Source organism: Oryctolagus cuniculus, chromosome 18, assembly GCF_964237555.1.
Source record: "Oryctolagus cuniculus chromosome 18, mOryCun1.1, whole genome shotgun sequence".
Classification (NCBI taxonomy): Eukaryota; Metazoa; Chordata; class Mammalia; order Lagomorpha; family Leporidae; genus Oryctolagus; species Oryctolagus cuniculus.
The window spans coordinates 250,423-264,640 of NC_091449.1; the positions used below are offsets into that span (position 1 = coordinate 250,423).

The 14,218-nt window shown below is 51.7% G+C and overlaps 1 protein-coding gene across 2 annotated transcripts; it reads right to left on the reverse strand.

Moving 5' to 3' along the window:
* Positions 1-683: 683 nt before the first annotated feature.
* On the reverse strand, positions 684-13,188 carry ZSCAN22 (zinc finger and SCAN domain containing 22). 2 transcript variants are annotated; one of them, XM_070063336.1, is made up of 3 exons: positions 13,066-13,188; positions 5,533-5,980; positions 684-4,158 (listed from the first exon to the last, which is right to left on the reverse strand). In XM_070063336.1, exons 1-3 carry the CDS (start codon positions 13,153-13,155, stop codon positions 3,056-3,058), a joined length of 1,641 nt encoding a protein of 546 aa, XP_069919437.1. In that variant the 5' UTR covers positions 13,156-13,188; the 3' UTR covers positions 684-3,055. The 2 variants fall into 2 exon arrangements, with proteins under 2 accessions (XP_069919437.1, XP_069919438.1); XM_070063337.1 differs by having other exon boundaries at positions 5,533-6,033; positions 13,066-13,141.
* Between the last annotated feature and the right edge of the window lie 1,030 nt (positions 13,189-14,218).

The following is a 14,218-nucleotide window of genomic DNA, read 5'->3' on the forward strand; positions in this document are numbered from 1 at the left end:
GGATGCCTCACCCCTCTTCCCTGTGTTGCTCAGCTGTGAGACCCCTGTGTTGCTCAGCTGTGAGACCCCTGTGTCCACCTGACAGCCTCATGGACGGCTGCCCAGTCCCTGCCTTGGACTTGCCCCTTTAGGTCCTGGCACACAGCAGTGCACATTAGTATTAGTGCTTTGTAAGTTGTGTTTTTCAAGAAATTGCCATGTTCTTAAGTATGTACACCATAATACATAGCCTTTATATTCCTGAACATGGTCTGAAAGGATGCCACAGCTTTCACGCATGGCATGCTCTCTCCCGGCGCCCTCTCCCCCTCCCCTCTGTCCAGTAGGGGATTTATCAACTCTTAAAATCTTTTCAAAGAATTAACTAACTTTGGCTTTGTTCATTTTTTTCCTATTATCTGCATTTATTATTATTATCTTTCTTCTATTTAGTTTCAACTTATTATGCTCTTCTTTTCTGGTTTCTTTAGGTAGAAATATATCACTGATCTTTGGGGAAATTGTTAGTGACAGCTTAATATTTAAGTTAAAACAGACATGTTAGTGTAATAGGAAATTACTTCTTTGTGGGTAAAAAAGTTCAAATATTGACAATTTAATTACGTTGAACTAGATGGAAACTGTCAATATTCGACCTTCTTAACTTACAATTTCCTTTAATGTGAATTAATACAAGCCCGTTCTTTTTTTCTTTTTAAGATTTATTTATTTATTTGAAAGGCAGAGTGACAGAGAGGGAGACACATAGTGAGATCTTCACTCTCCAAATGCCCACAAAGCCAGGGCTGGGCTAGGCTGAAGCCAGGAGCCAGGAGCTCCATCTGGGTCTCCCAAGTGTTGTGTGAGGATTAAACGAGGTGATGTTTGTAACATATAGCAGACTCACCAGCACACGTAGGCCCCCAGTAAAGATTCTTTTTCCCCTCTGAGCTCCTCCCCTCCTGCAGACACATATATCAGGACGGAATGGGTGGTGGGGATATTTGGCGCATCGGGGAGCTGGGGATTCAGCTCCTCAGTGAGGGAGGCCAAGTTGGGGGGGGATGCTACAGAGAGAGGTGGAGACGACCAGGGAAGTCACTTATGAGAGGTCCTCAGATCAGTCCCCAGGAGTAGGGCTCTGAAGCCTGACTTTAAGCCCATACCTTCTCTGTGCCCTTAGCCTGACACAAGCCTGTATGATCACGTCACTGGAAACATGCATCTCATTTCTGAGTTTTCTCCTAAGTCTGCCCCCTTTTTCTTGGCTTCTCAGCCTCTGCCTGTGTCTCAGACCCTGACTGATAAACTGACATGATGTCTCTGTATCCCTGGGTCTCCCCATCCTGTTCCAAAGCTCTCCCCTCGGTCTTTGTGACTCTGCTTACTTGTGACACAGAGGCAGTGAGTCCAAAGCACAGGGAGATGACCAGGGAGAGATGGTGATGGTGACCAGCACACAACATGGAAGGGACGATGGTTCCTACACGACAAATCATCAGAGCAAGGGGCTGCAGCCCAGTTATAGACAGACCCTGCAAGCTGACCAGGCATTCATGATTCTGAGAGGTGGCAAGAGAGTGACTGACAGAACGCAGGCAACCACTGACTCTGTGGTACCGGGGGCTCTGGGATCTGAGGAAGGGAACACTCAATACGGTACTATTTAATTGAAGCCACTGCATGCATGCCAGGCTTGTCTTGGCACTAGGGCCTCAAGAAACACTGTCCTTGCCCTGCAGGACCCACAGCTGGTGTGAAAACAGCCACGTAAACATACAAAGACTGTGGGATACAGCACAGTGACTATTACAGGGAAGGCACCAGTCACATCTTTTCGAGATATTGGTCATAGCCTATTGCTGGCTGACACAGAGCAAGACAGCCACTGCTCTTGGGAGCTCACAGCATCCATCTCTGCATGGATGACACGTTTAAAACAACATGGTAGGAAGTGTAAGGGAGCAAAGTATGAGGCGCTCTGGGAACAGGGCAGGTTAAAGTCCACTCAAGGAGATGGGCAAGACTGTTCGGGGCAGGACATTTAGAATATTTTTGTGGGAATAGAGAAAGGTCCCAGGCACGAGTACAAAGGCACTTAGGTGGGGAAAAGTATGGCTTTTTCAGGGATCACAGAGTTTCATGTGGCTGGTGTACAGAAGGCAGGGCTGTGGTAGAATTGGTCCTGTTATGGGTGATCATGAACAGCACAGGGCAGTACTTGGAAGCCATTATCACGTCACTGCACACACAGGAAAATCACCATGTTCAGATACACATTTGAGGGTAACTGGAGAAGTTGCTTTGCGAACCAATTCAGGAAGTTGAGCTGTGGAGGGGACACACTGAAGAGCTTTCCCAACACGGAGTGACACAATCCGGGGTAACGGAGAGCTCCTTTGGAATTGAAACAGGGAGAGAATGAAGGCAGGATGGCATCAGGAAGGAGACCCTCGCTGCTGTGCAGGCGAGAGGCAACAAGGGCTCATGTAAGGTAACTGTGGCAGAGACACGGTAACACTGTCAGGGCTGGTGACTGGTGGGATGTGGAACAGGAGGGGAGGGAGAAACATGTTAGGCAAGTGTCAGGTAGCACCACCAAGTGAGACAGGGAGCACAGGAGAGGGCCAGAGGGCCTGGGGAGGCAGCCTCAACCAGTCAGCACCCAGGAGGGTGAAGTGGAAAGAGGTTCAAAGGCACAGAGGCAGGCATGCCAGATGTCCCTTCTGGGCTGGGTGGCAGAGGAACAGGCAAGAAGAGCAGCCCTAAGAACAGGAAGCTGGTGCCTCCCTGTCCCAGGCCTCTTGGGTAACTGAGTTCTGACAGACATCTCCTCTCACCTGCCCTGGTCCTGAGAACCAATCCGAATCTGCAGCTCGGCTGTTCTCTCTGAGACGTGCAAGGATCCTCCTGGAGGCTCCTCCAGCTGCTGTGTCTGTCCGTGGCCTCTGTCTGGATCCTCAGTGCAGTCTGTCCTCGGCCACTTACCGTCTGGGGGGCTCCTCAGCTGTCCACCCGTTCTTGGCTCTTTCAGAACTCAGTATCTCTCGGAGGCTGAGCCTAAGTGGGTGCTGTGCTACTCCCGGAGGGTGTCCGCCAGTCCCTGCAGCACTGTGATGTGGATCTTCAGGTGCACCATGAGGGCTGAGCTGCGGCTGAAGGCCTTCCCACAGTCCCTGCACTGATACGGCTTCTCTCCCGTGTGGATCCTCTGGTGCTCGATGAGGGAGGAGCTCTGCGCAAAGGCCTTGGGACACACCTTGCACTGATACGGCTTCTCCCCAGAGTGTATTCTCAGGTGTCGAATGAGAGCTGAGCAGTCGCTGAAGGCTCTCCCACACGTGTCACACTTGTAGGGTTTCTCCCCGGTGTGGATGCGCTGGTGCTGGGTCAGGTGGGTGTTCTGGCTGAAGGCCTTTCCACACTCATCACACTCATAGGGCCTCTCCCCCGTGTGCACCCGCTGGTGCTGGGTGAGATGGGTACTGCGGCTGAAGGTTTTGCCACATTCTCCACATCTGTACGGTTTCTCTCCAGTGTGGATCCTCTGGTGCTGGGTCAGGTGGGTGATCCGACTGAAGGCCTTGCCACACTCCTTACACTGGTGGGGCTTCGCCCCCGTGTGGACAACCTGGTGCTGGGCTAAGTGAGTGCTCCGGCCAAAGGCCTTGCCACACTCCCTGCAGGCGTAGGGAGTCTTGCGAGAATGGCTCTTCTCGTGAGCCTCGAGGGCTGAGGCGCTCTGGAAGGTTTTCCTGCACCTGCCACACGGGAAGGATTTCTTCCCTGAGTGTGGGCAGGGAGGCTCTGTCCCACAACCACTCGCCGGACTGGACCTCTGCTCGGAATCAGCTTTCTCTTGGCAGGTGAAAGTGGACCACATGTCGGAACCAGTTCCCGAGGCACCAGATTCATAGACAGGCTGATCTGCAGGGGCATCCTGGCAGGGCCATGAAGTTCTCCCAAAACCTACTTCTTGAGTGACAGCCTTTGTCCAGATCTCCTTGAAGAGCCCTACCTGCCTCTCTGAGCTGCCCTCAGGCTCACAGGCATCAACAAAGGTAGGTCCCAAGGAAAAACCTCCCATGAGGGTTTCAGCGGCCCCTTCTGATGGTTCTGACTCCTCCACACCTCCCTGCTTGCAGCTTGCCTCCGTAGGCTCCACTCCGGGCTGCCAGCCTGAAACAACCAGAACCACAATGTCACCATTCCTAGCACAGTCGTCCCTGCTTTGCCTGGGCCCCAGCTATGCTCAAAACTGGAGATGCGGTCCTCCCCTTACGCTGGGCCCCATTTCCAGAGGGAAATTCTCCTTTGGTGCCCTGGATAACAAAAGGGTACAGGGCTGATTTCTCACACCATCCAAAACCACACCACGGGTTCTGATTCTTCCAACCCCCACCAAATTCTCCACCCTCTGCGGTTCCCAATTTTGGCTCAAGTGTCAAAAGGGTGTGGGGGGATGTCAAGCATTTGGTACAATGGTTAGGATGCTGCTTGATGTACCTGCATCCCATATTGGGGTGCCTAGTTTGCGTCCTGCCTCTGTTTCTGGTCTAGCTTCCTGGGAGGCAGCAGGTAATTGATCAAGTACTTGTGTCCCTGCCTGCCCTGTGGGAGACCCAGGTGGAGTTCCTGGTTACTGGTTTCAGGCTGGTCCAGCCTGGGCTGTTGTGGGCATTTGGGGAGTGAACTGGAGGGTGGAAGACACCTGTTTCCTCTTCCATTCTCCTTTTCCCTCCCCCTCTCCCCCTGAAAGACACCAGGGGTGAGGAGTTCATCTTTTTAAGCATCTGTTTAGGTGCTACCCCGGGCAGGCCCCACACTCTGTGAGGTCGGCACTGTGTCCTCCACATTCAGAACCTTGCCCCTGGGCCTGGATGGATCTGTGGGAGCTCAGTGAATACTGGCTGAACAAGGGAATCAGTTCATGTCTCCGATTGTGAAATGTTTGCTAGGTAGACAGCTGCTGCTGGGGGTGAGTGGGTGATGTGTCCTCCTGGCTTGAGCTCCAGGAGGCCAAAGGAGCAGCCTTGATGAAGGTCAGTGAAGGTAGCAAGGGGGACCTGGCAATGCTCACAGCATAGATTCTAGGGAGGAGGCTGGAGGGCAGTGTGGCTCAGTGGTGCACAGACCAGGACCGAATCCCAGCTCTGAATCCTTCAGGAATCCTGCCCTCATCTGGGTCTCAGTTTTCCAGTCTGCAAGACAGAGGCACTGTGCTGCTCGCGTCCAGACTGCTGGCCATTATCAGGCTCTTGTTACATGCTAGACGTCCATGGCCTCATTTCAGCTTCTAAAGGCGTTGCAGTAAGCCCACTGCAGATGGGGAAACCGAGGCCTGGCTACATGTTGAGTACCTGGTGCAAGGTCCTGTGATGAGCTCAGAGAGGGTGAGTGACTTGTGCAAGATGGCAGTTGGCTGGTGGTTGTTCAGGCAGAGGGGATGGGATGGTGAGATCTAGACCTGTGCTTTCTGGGAAGAGCAGGAGCTAGGAAGTTTCTGGAGTGCAGAAAGGATCTTCTCCTAGGGTGCTGTGGACCCCTCCTTACCTCTCTTCTCCAGCACTTGAGTCAGATCCTCCACCAGCACAGCAGCTTCCTCTCCACTCGTGGGGCACTGGGCCCCCACCCAGGCCTGGATCTCGGGGGGCAGCGTGCCCAGGAACTGCTCCAGCACCAGCAGCTCCAGCATCTGCTCCTTGGAGTGCGTCTCCGGCTGCAGCCACTGGCGACACAGCTCTCGGAGCCGGGCCAGGGCCTCCTGTGGGCTGGATGCCTCCTCGTAGCGGAAGTGCCGGAAGCGCAGACGTGCAGCCTCAGGGTGGGCAGTGTGGTCAAGGCCGGATTGCTGGCCTGGAGAGAGGCTGGCTTCTTCTTCTTCCACCTTCACTTGAAAGAAGCTGTTCTGTTCCCAGGGCACTGGGCTCAGGGAACTCTTGGGGACAGCCATCTGGCAGCGGCACTCAGAAACAGAAAGGCTGGAACCTTGGAGCAGGGTCTGCAGGAATGTCAGAGCTTCATCATCACACGAACCCAGGGCCCTGCCTATGCCTGCAGAGAGGAGCAGACGTGTGCCTGGGGCCTGTGAGATGGGACGCACTCCCACAGAGGCACAGACGGCCACGCTCAGGTCCGTGCTCAGCGCTATTCTAAATAAACCTTACTTGTTGTATACAAGCTTGCAACCAACTCGGTAGGTAGGAGGTTTCTTCCTGTTATGGATATGAAAACACAGAGAAGCCAAGGATTTGCCCAGAGTCTCTGCTGGAAGACTGGCGGGGGCTGAGCTGCAAACCCAGGCAAATCCACGTCCATTCTGCTTCAGTTACGTCCCTACTGACAAAGCCAAGTCTCTCTCCCTGTCTCATATACTATCCCAGGCAGCCACATGGTCATCCTCTCACTTACCTTCATTATTTTGTAGTGTCTGAGATTGTGATTTATGTAATATCAGCCTTTCCTCTTTTCTAATGCATGTATTTTAGGCTACAAATTTCCTCCAGATTCAGTTTTAGCTGCATATCATATTTGATATATTCTATTCATTTTATTCTTTAAAAAGATGTATTCATTTATTTGAAAGGCAGAGTTACAGGGAGGCAGAGGCAGAGAGAGAGAGAGAGAAAGGTTTTCTATTGGCTGGTTCACTCCCCAGACGACCATGACAGCCGGAGCTGTGCCCTGGCTGTTGTGGCCATTTGGGGAGTGAATCAGTGATGGAAGATTCTCTCTCTCTCTCTCTCTCTCTTTCTGCCATTCAAATAAATAATCTTTATATAAAAAAAGAAAGGGAAATGGGAGAGTAGGAAAAATATTTACAAATCATATATTTGAAAAGGACCTCTATTTAAAACAACTCCATAAAAATGATGAATAATCCAAATTTAAATAAGCTAGAGATTTGACCAGATATTTTTTCTAAAAAGATATAGAAATGACCAATAAACACATGAAAAGATGCTCAACATAATTAGCTTCCAGGGAATTCTAAATCAAAATCACAAGGAGACACCACTTTATACCTTCTGGGATAGGTATAATAAGAAAGACAGATAACAGTGTTGGCAGAAATGTAGAGAAATTGGAACCCTCATATAATGCTGGTAAGAATGTAAGATAGTACAGCCAGTGTGGAAACGTTCTAATAGATCCTTGAAGGGCTAAGTATACAGTTACCACATAACTCACAAATTCCCCTTCTAGGTACATATTCAAGGGAAATGAAAATATATGTTCTTGGGGCCAGCACTGTGGCGTAGCGGGTAAAGCTGCCGCCTGCAGTGCCAGCATCCCATATGGGCACCAGTTCCAGTCTCGGCTGCTCCACTTCTGATCCAGCTCTCTGCTATGGCCTGGGAAAGCAGTAGAAGATGGCTCAAGTCCCTGGGCCCCTGCGCTCGTGTGGGAGACCCGGAAGAAGCTCCTGGCTTCGGATTGGCACAGCTCCAGCTGTTGTGGTCAATTGGGGAGTGAACCAGCAGATGGAAGACCTCTCTCTCTGCCTCTCTTTCTCTTTCCATGTAACTCTTTCAAATAAATAAATCTTTAAAAATAAAAAAGAAAATATATGTTCTCACAAGAACTTGTACACAGGGCTGGTGCTGTGGCACAGGGGTTAGGGCACCACCTGCAGCATCAGCATGCCATATTGGTGCTGGTTAAGTGCTGGCTGATCTGACCCAGCTCTCTGCTATGACCTGGGAAAGCAGCAGAGGATGGCCCAAGCGCTTGGGTCCCTGCACCCATGTGGGAGACCTGGAAGAAGCTCCTGGTTCCTGGCTTCAGATCAGTCTAGCTCCAGCCATTGCAACCATCTGAGCCATCTGGGGACTGAACCAGTGGATAGAAGATCTCTCTCTATGTATATCTCTCTGTAACTCTGCCTTTCAAATTAATTTAAAAACTTAAAAAGAAAGACCTTGTACACAAATGTTCGCAGAAGTATTAGTCATAACAGCCAAAAAATAGAAGCAATCCAAACAGCCATCAACTGATAGACAAAATTCTGTATATTATATATATTGTATCATATATAAACCATATACATTATTCATCCTAATGAATCAATTCATGATACAATCTGGATGAACCTTGAAAACATTATACTGAGCAAAAGAAGCCAGATGGAAAAGACCACATATTGATAGGACATGTCCAGAACTGGCAACTTCAGAAATAAAAAGCAGATTAATGACTCCCGGGAGCTCTGAGTGGAGGGGAGTGGGGAGTGGCTTCTTCTTTCTTTTAAACATTTATTTATTTTATTTTATTTGAAAGGCAGAGTTACAGAGAGGCCGAGAGAGAGAGAGAGAGAGAGAGAGAGAGAGAGAGAGAGTCTTCCATCCACTGTGAGGATGGATTTCATTTTGGGATGATGAAAATGTTCTGGGATTAGATAGAGGCGATGGCTGTACAACTCTGTGAAAATACTAAAAGCCGAGCCAGCCTTCTGGTGCAGAGGGTTAAGCTGCTGCCTGTGATGCTGGCGTTCCGTATCAGAGTGCCAGTCCAAGTCCCAGATGCTCTGCTCCCTGCCAGGAGAGCGGCAGATGCACCTGCGCCCCTGCCACGTGGGAAATCTGCATGGAGTCCCTGGCTCCTGCCATTGCAGCCATCTGCGAACTGAACCAGTGCATGGAAGCCCTCTCTCTGTCTCTCCCCTCTGTCACTCTGCCTTTCAAATAAAATACATTTTTTAAAAAATTTTTTGACAGGCAGAGTAGACAGTGAGGGAGAGAGACAGAGAGAAAGGTCTTCCTTTTGCCGTTGGTTCACCCTCCAATGGCTGCCGCGGCTGGTGCGCTGCGGCCGGCACACCGCACTGATCCGATGGCAGGAGCCAGGTACTTCTCCTGGTCTCCCATGGGGTGCAGGGCCCAAGCACTTGGGCCATCCTCCACTGCACTCCCTGGCCACAGCAGAGAGCTGGCATGGAAGAGGGGCAACCGGGACAGAATTTGGCGCCCCGATCGGGACTAGAACCTGGTGTGCCAGCGCCGCAAGGCGGAGGATTAGCCTAGTGAGCTGCTGCGCCGGCCAAATAAAATACATTTTTTTAAAAAACAATGTGCAGGGCGCCGGCACACCGGGTTCTAGTCCCGGTCGGGGCGCCGGATTCTGTCCCGGTTGCCCCTCTTCCAGGCCAGCCCTCTGCTGTGGCCAGGGAGTGCAGTGGAGGATGGCCCAGGTGCTTGGGCCCTGCACCCCATGGGAGACCAGGAAAAGCACCTGGCTCCTGGCTCCTGCCATCGGATCAGCGCGGTGCGCCGGCCGCAGCGCGCTGGCCGCGGCGGCCATTGGAGGGTGAACCAACGGCAAAAGGAAGACCTTTCTCTCTGTCTCTCTCTCTCTCTCACTGTCCACTCTGCCTGTCAAAAAAAAAAAAAAAAAAAACAAACAAACAAAAAAAAACAATGTGCAGGGCTGGATCTGTGGCACATCGGGTTTACACCCTGGCCTGAAGTGCCAGCATCCCATAAAGGGGCCGATTCAAGACCCAGCAGCTCCACTTCCAGTCCAGCTCTCTGCTATGGCCTGGGAAAGCAGTGGAGGATGGCCCAAGTCCTTGGGCCCCTGCACCTACGTGGGAGACCCGGAAGAAGTTCCTGGCTCCTGGCTTCAGATCGGCGCAGCTCCAGCCATTACAGACAATTGGGGAGTGAACCATTGGATGGAAGACCTCCCCCCCCCACCTCTCCTCTCTCTGTGTGACTCTTTCAAATAAATAAATCTTTAAAAAATGTGCTAAAAACCACTGAACTGTACTCTTAAAAATTATTTCATGGTATGTGAATCAATTCTGAATAAAGCTGTTTTAAAAACTAATGTGTATTTTGTCACTGCTGTATATTGTATATATGTATGTATATATATGTATATATATACGCTGTATATTGTCTCCCTTAGTTTTTTTTTTTTAACATTATTCTTCACCACTTGTGTGATACACTTACATGATTACTTGTTTATTACTACTCACCCATAGAGTGTCAGTGCCTTAAGGGCAAGGGCAGGAGATTTTACTTTTATTTATTTATTTATTTTAAAAAGATTTATTTATTTGAAAGGCAGAGAGAGGAGAGAGAGAGAGAGAGAGAGATGGAGAGAAATCTTCCATTTGTTGGTTCACTCCTCAAATGGCCACAACAGTTGGAGCTGGGCCAGTCCAAAGCTAGGAGTCAGGAGCCAGGAGCCCCCTCTGGGTCTCTTTTGTGGGTACAGGGGCCCAAGCACTTGGGCCATCTTCCACTGCTGTCCCAGGCCATAACAGAGAGCTGGATTGGAAGTGGAGCAGACAGGACTTGGATCAGTGGCCATATGGGATACTGGTGTCACAGGTGGAGACTTAAGCTACTATGCCACAGCACCGGCCACTAAGATTTGTTCTATTTATTTGAAAGGCAGAGTTACAGAGAAAGAGAGATACATAGAGATTTCCCATTTGTTGGTTCACTCCTCAAATGGCTGCAAATGTCGGAGCTGGGCCAGGCCAAAACCAGGATCCAGGAGCTTCTTCTGGGTCTCCCACATGGGTTCAGGGTCCCAATGATGTGGACCATTTGCTGCTGCTTCCTGAGGCACATTAGCAGAGAGCTGGATCAGAAGGGGAGCAGCTGGGACTTGAACCAGCACCCATATAGGACGCCAGCATTGCAGGAGGCGGCTTAACCCATTATGCCACAATGCTGGTCCTGGTGAAGTTCCTACTTTTTCCACATTCTCACCAAAGTCTTTTAAAATACCACTTTTCATGCTCTATTTTTCACAGTGAACTCTTTATAGTCAGGAAAAGAACCCCCGATGGAATGTAACCTCTCCCAGGAGATCCCAGCGCTTGGCTTTGGCCACACACTTTCCCGTACTCAAGGACCAAGTTTTCTCTTTCTTATCCATGACTTCCACAGGCCTAAGTGCTTTCTGCTCTTTTCCCTCACTTTGTGTCATTCTAGACATTTATTCTGCTTGGAGTTCCTGCTCAGGGAACTTACCCTGGACAGGAAGGCAGGAAGCCTGAGAAAGAGACACTGTTTTGGGCACAGAGAGAAGGGAATATTAGTAACACAAGACGTCAATCCTGAAACCTTTTAGTGACAACGCAAACCTGTGGTGAAGAGGGGTTCTAGCCCCTTTTGTCTGCTGTAAAGTTCATTTGGCTTTTGTTGTGTTGCCTTAGCTGTTTTCCTCATGCACCCCAACCTTTGCCCTGAAATCTCTGCACTTAACTCCTTTTGGTTTTCCTGGTTTCACCTTAGCTGTCACTTCTATGGGAGCTACCTAGACACCTGTAGCAGGCTAGGTTCTCTTCCCAGAGTGCCCTGGATCTCTTCTGCTAGGTTTGTATGGTAACCTTCTGTTTCCAAACAGGCTTTGGATGCTGGAGCTATGGTACCCAGTGTTTGGCCTATAGCAGGCTTAGCTAACAACTGCAGAGGAGAAGGCGGGATGAGGAGAGACTGAGCATGGTCACCTACAAGTCCAGGTAATCACTGTCTGGAGGAAGCGGAGGAGGAGCGGCTGTAGCAGCAATGACAATGCAGCAGCAGCTTCCACGCTCCGCTCCTGGAACTCCTGTTCTGTGGAAATTCCTGGTGACGCTCGGACACATGCAGGTGCCTTCCTGCTGCCTTCCTGGCCCACTCCCAACGTGCTGACCTCGGAGGTCCTCCCTCCAAGCTGCCTAACCAACCGAGCAGGGTGGTTCTTTCACTTCCTACTCCTCACTTCTACCCACCTTAGAGAGCTTTTACGAGGTTACCTGAGGTGGCTCGTGACAAGTATCTATCACAGGCCTGGCACCTAGCAAAGGTGGTACATGTCTGGTCTGATGGCTCAGCGGAGCCCTGGCTGCACTTAAGCCCAAGCTGGGAACATATGCATAGGCTCAGAGGGGTGAACGCTGTCAGGCAGTTTCAGCTGCATACTTGGTAAAGCACAAACCCTCCGTCACACGCTTGGTTGACTCTGTGGCTCACCCTGACAAAACCCCAGCCCGTCAGGGTTACACACAGGCTGCCTCAGGCACAGTCTGTCATACACCAAAACATATCTCAATGTCATCCACAATTTATCAAATAAACACAGGCCCTCTTAGCGACTCCATCATGTAGCATCATTCCACCAGTCATTCATAATCCCCTAGTCACACAGAGAATCTCAGTCACACTTGAAATCACAGCCAGCAGGGCTGGCGCTGGGGGGTAGCGGGTAAAGTCACTGCCTGCAGTGCCGGCACCCCATATGGGTGCTGGTTTGAGTCCCGGCTGCTCCACTTCCATCCAGCTCTCTGCTATGGCCTGGGAAAGCAGTAAAAGATGGCCCAAGTCCTTGGGCCCCTGCACCCATGTGGGAGACCCGCAAGAAGCTCCTGGCTCTGGCTTCAGATGGGCGCAGCTCTGGCCGTTGGGGCCATCTGGGGAGTGAACCATCGGATGGAAGACCTCTCTCTCTCTGCCTTTCCTCTCTCTGTAATTCTGACTTTCAAGTAAATAAATAAATCTTGTTTTTTAAAATTTACTTGAAAGAGTTAGAGAGAAAGGGATGCTGGTGCTTCAGGCCGGGGCGTTAACCTGCTGCACCACAGCGCCGGCCCCTAAATAAATCTAAAAAAAAAATCAATCAATCAATCAATCAATCAATCACAGGCAGTCACGCCACCCACCTACAAACAACCATCTGCCAGTCACACACTCCATCGCCTAGTCAGACACTCAATCCGTGGGTAAAGTTGAGCTTCTCAATCTGTCAATCAGACAGAAGCACAACCTATCAGTCACACACAGCTGGCCAGGCCCAGACCCTCCGTCCCAGCGCTGTTCCACATTCGCTCTGCTAGTCCGTCTCCACGCGGGCCGTCAGTGTTGCCAGCCCCGGTCCCTCACACACTAGGTCTGTCAGTCCGTCCCACACTTGGGGCCGTCCTGCACCACAGTGCGTCAGTCTACGCAAAGCGTGTAGTCAGTCTGCACTCTCCGGCCCCCGTTGGGTCACGCGCATTTTGGTCGGACAACTGCAGGCGTCTCGGCTTCGCAGTCCGCGGTACCCTCTCCAGCCCTGATCCCGGCTGAGAGCCCACCTAAGGCTTACCTCATCAGCGCCGCGGCTGGACACTTCCGGAGGCGTCCGCGGTGACGAGGCCGCCTGCGCGCCCCGTCCCAGGACCACAATTCCCAGCATGCCCCGCGCCTCATGGCGCAAACCAGCGTGCGGCTCCACGTGGACTACAACTCCCGGAAGGCACAGCGCCGAGCCGCCCTCCTCCCCCAGGCGCCTCCCGGGGAGCGCCGGGAGTTGTAGTCCTCGGGTGGCAGCGATGGTGAGTGGAAGAGGCTCTGGCTGGAAGACGCGCGGAAGGTGGGACCCTGCGCGGTGTAGGGGCGTGAGGGGCGTTCGCAGCGTGTGTGACTCACTTTGCCCACAGGTACAAGTCATTCCACCCTCGTCTGTCTGACTGAGTGTGACCACGTGTGCGGGCACTTCTGGATGTGGGTTAGTTGGCATCCGGGATAATCATGCAGCTGTGTGACGGAGACGTGGAGGTGCTGAGGAGGACTTTACGCAGGGCGACGGTCCCGGACTCTGTGATTGTGAGTGTGACTGTGTGACCCAGTGGACGTCTGGACGCGCGGCTGTGAGACTCTGTCCTCTTTGCATTCGTGTGTGTATGTGAAGCTGTTGAGCAGGATTCTCGGATGGGCCGGGATATGGAGGGAGGTGGCCTAGCCTACAGGGGTGCCTGTGCCATTGCTTGGTTGGTGCTCGTTTGTCCAGATCTGTGGCCACATCCACGGTGGTTTCTCGGGCTTTGCAGGCCAACAGCGGCAATGAGCAGGTTATCTTCCTTCCACAGGTACATACTGAGCACCCCTTAGCGACAGTTGTCAGCATTCCAGATTGGGTGCTGAGTGATGACAGGCTGGGCCAGCCTTCATGGAGCGAATGTACCGTGGGTGGGATCAGACAGTAAGCAAACAGTTCTGTGAGGAGCTGCATCGCAGCTGAGGCCTGAATGGGGAGACCCACTTGGGGAGAGTATGTTCCAGGAAGCTGGAGCACAAACGCCAAGGCCAAGAGGTGGCTTGCTGGGTGGGTGAGGGAGAGACAGCAGGGCGCAGGATCAGGACAGGGAGGCCTGTGGGGGAAGATCTCCAAGGGCTCATGGGCCACATATAGATCTGACTTCGTCCTGAAGAGAGGCCTCTGAGCAGAGGAGGGCTGGGCTGTGACCCTCACTCTTCGT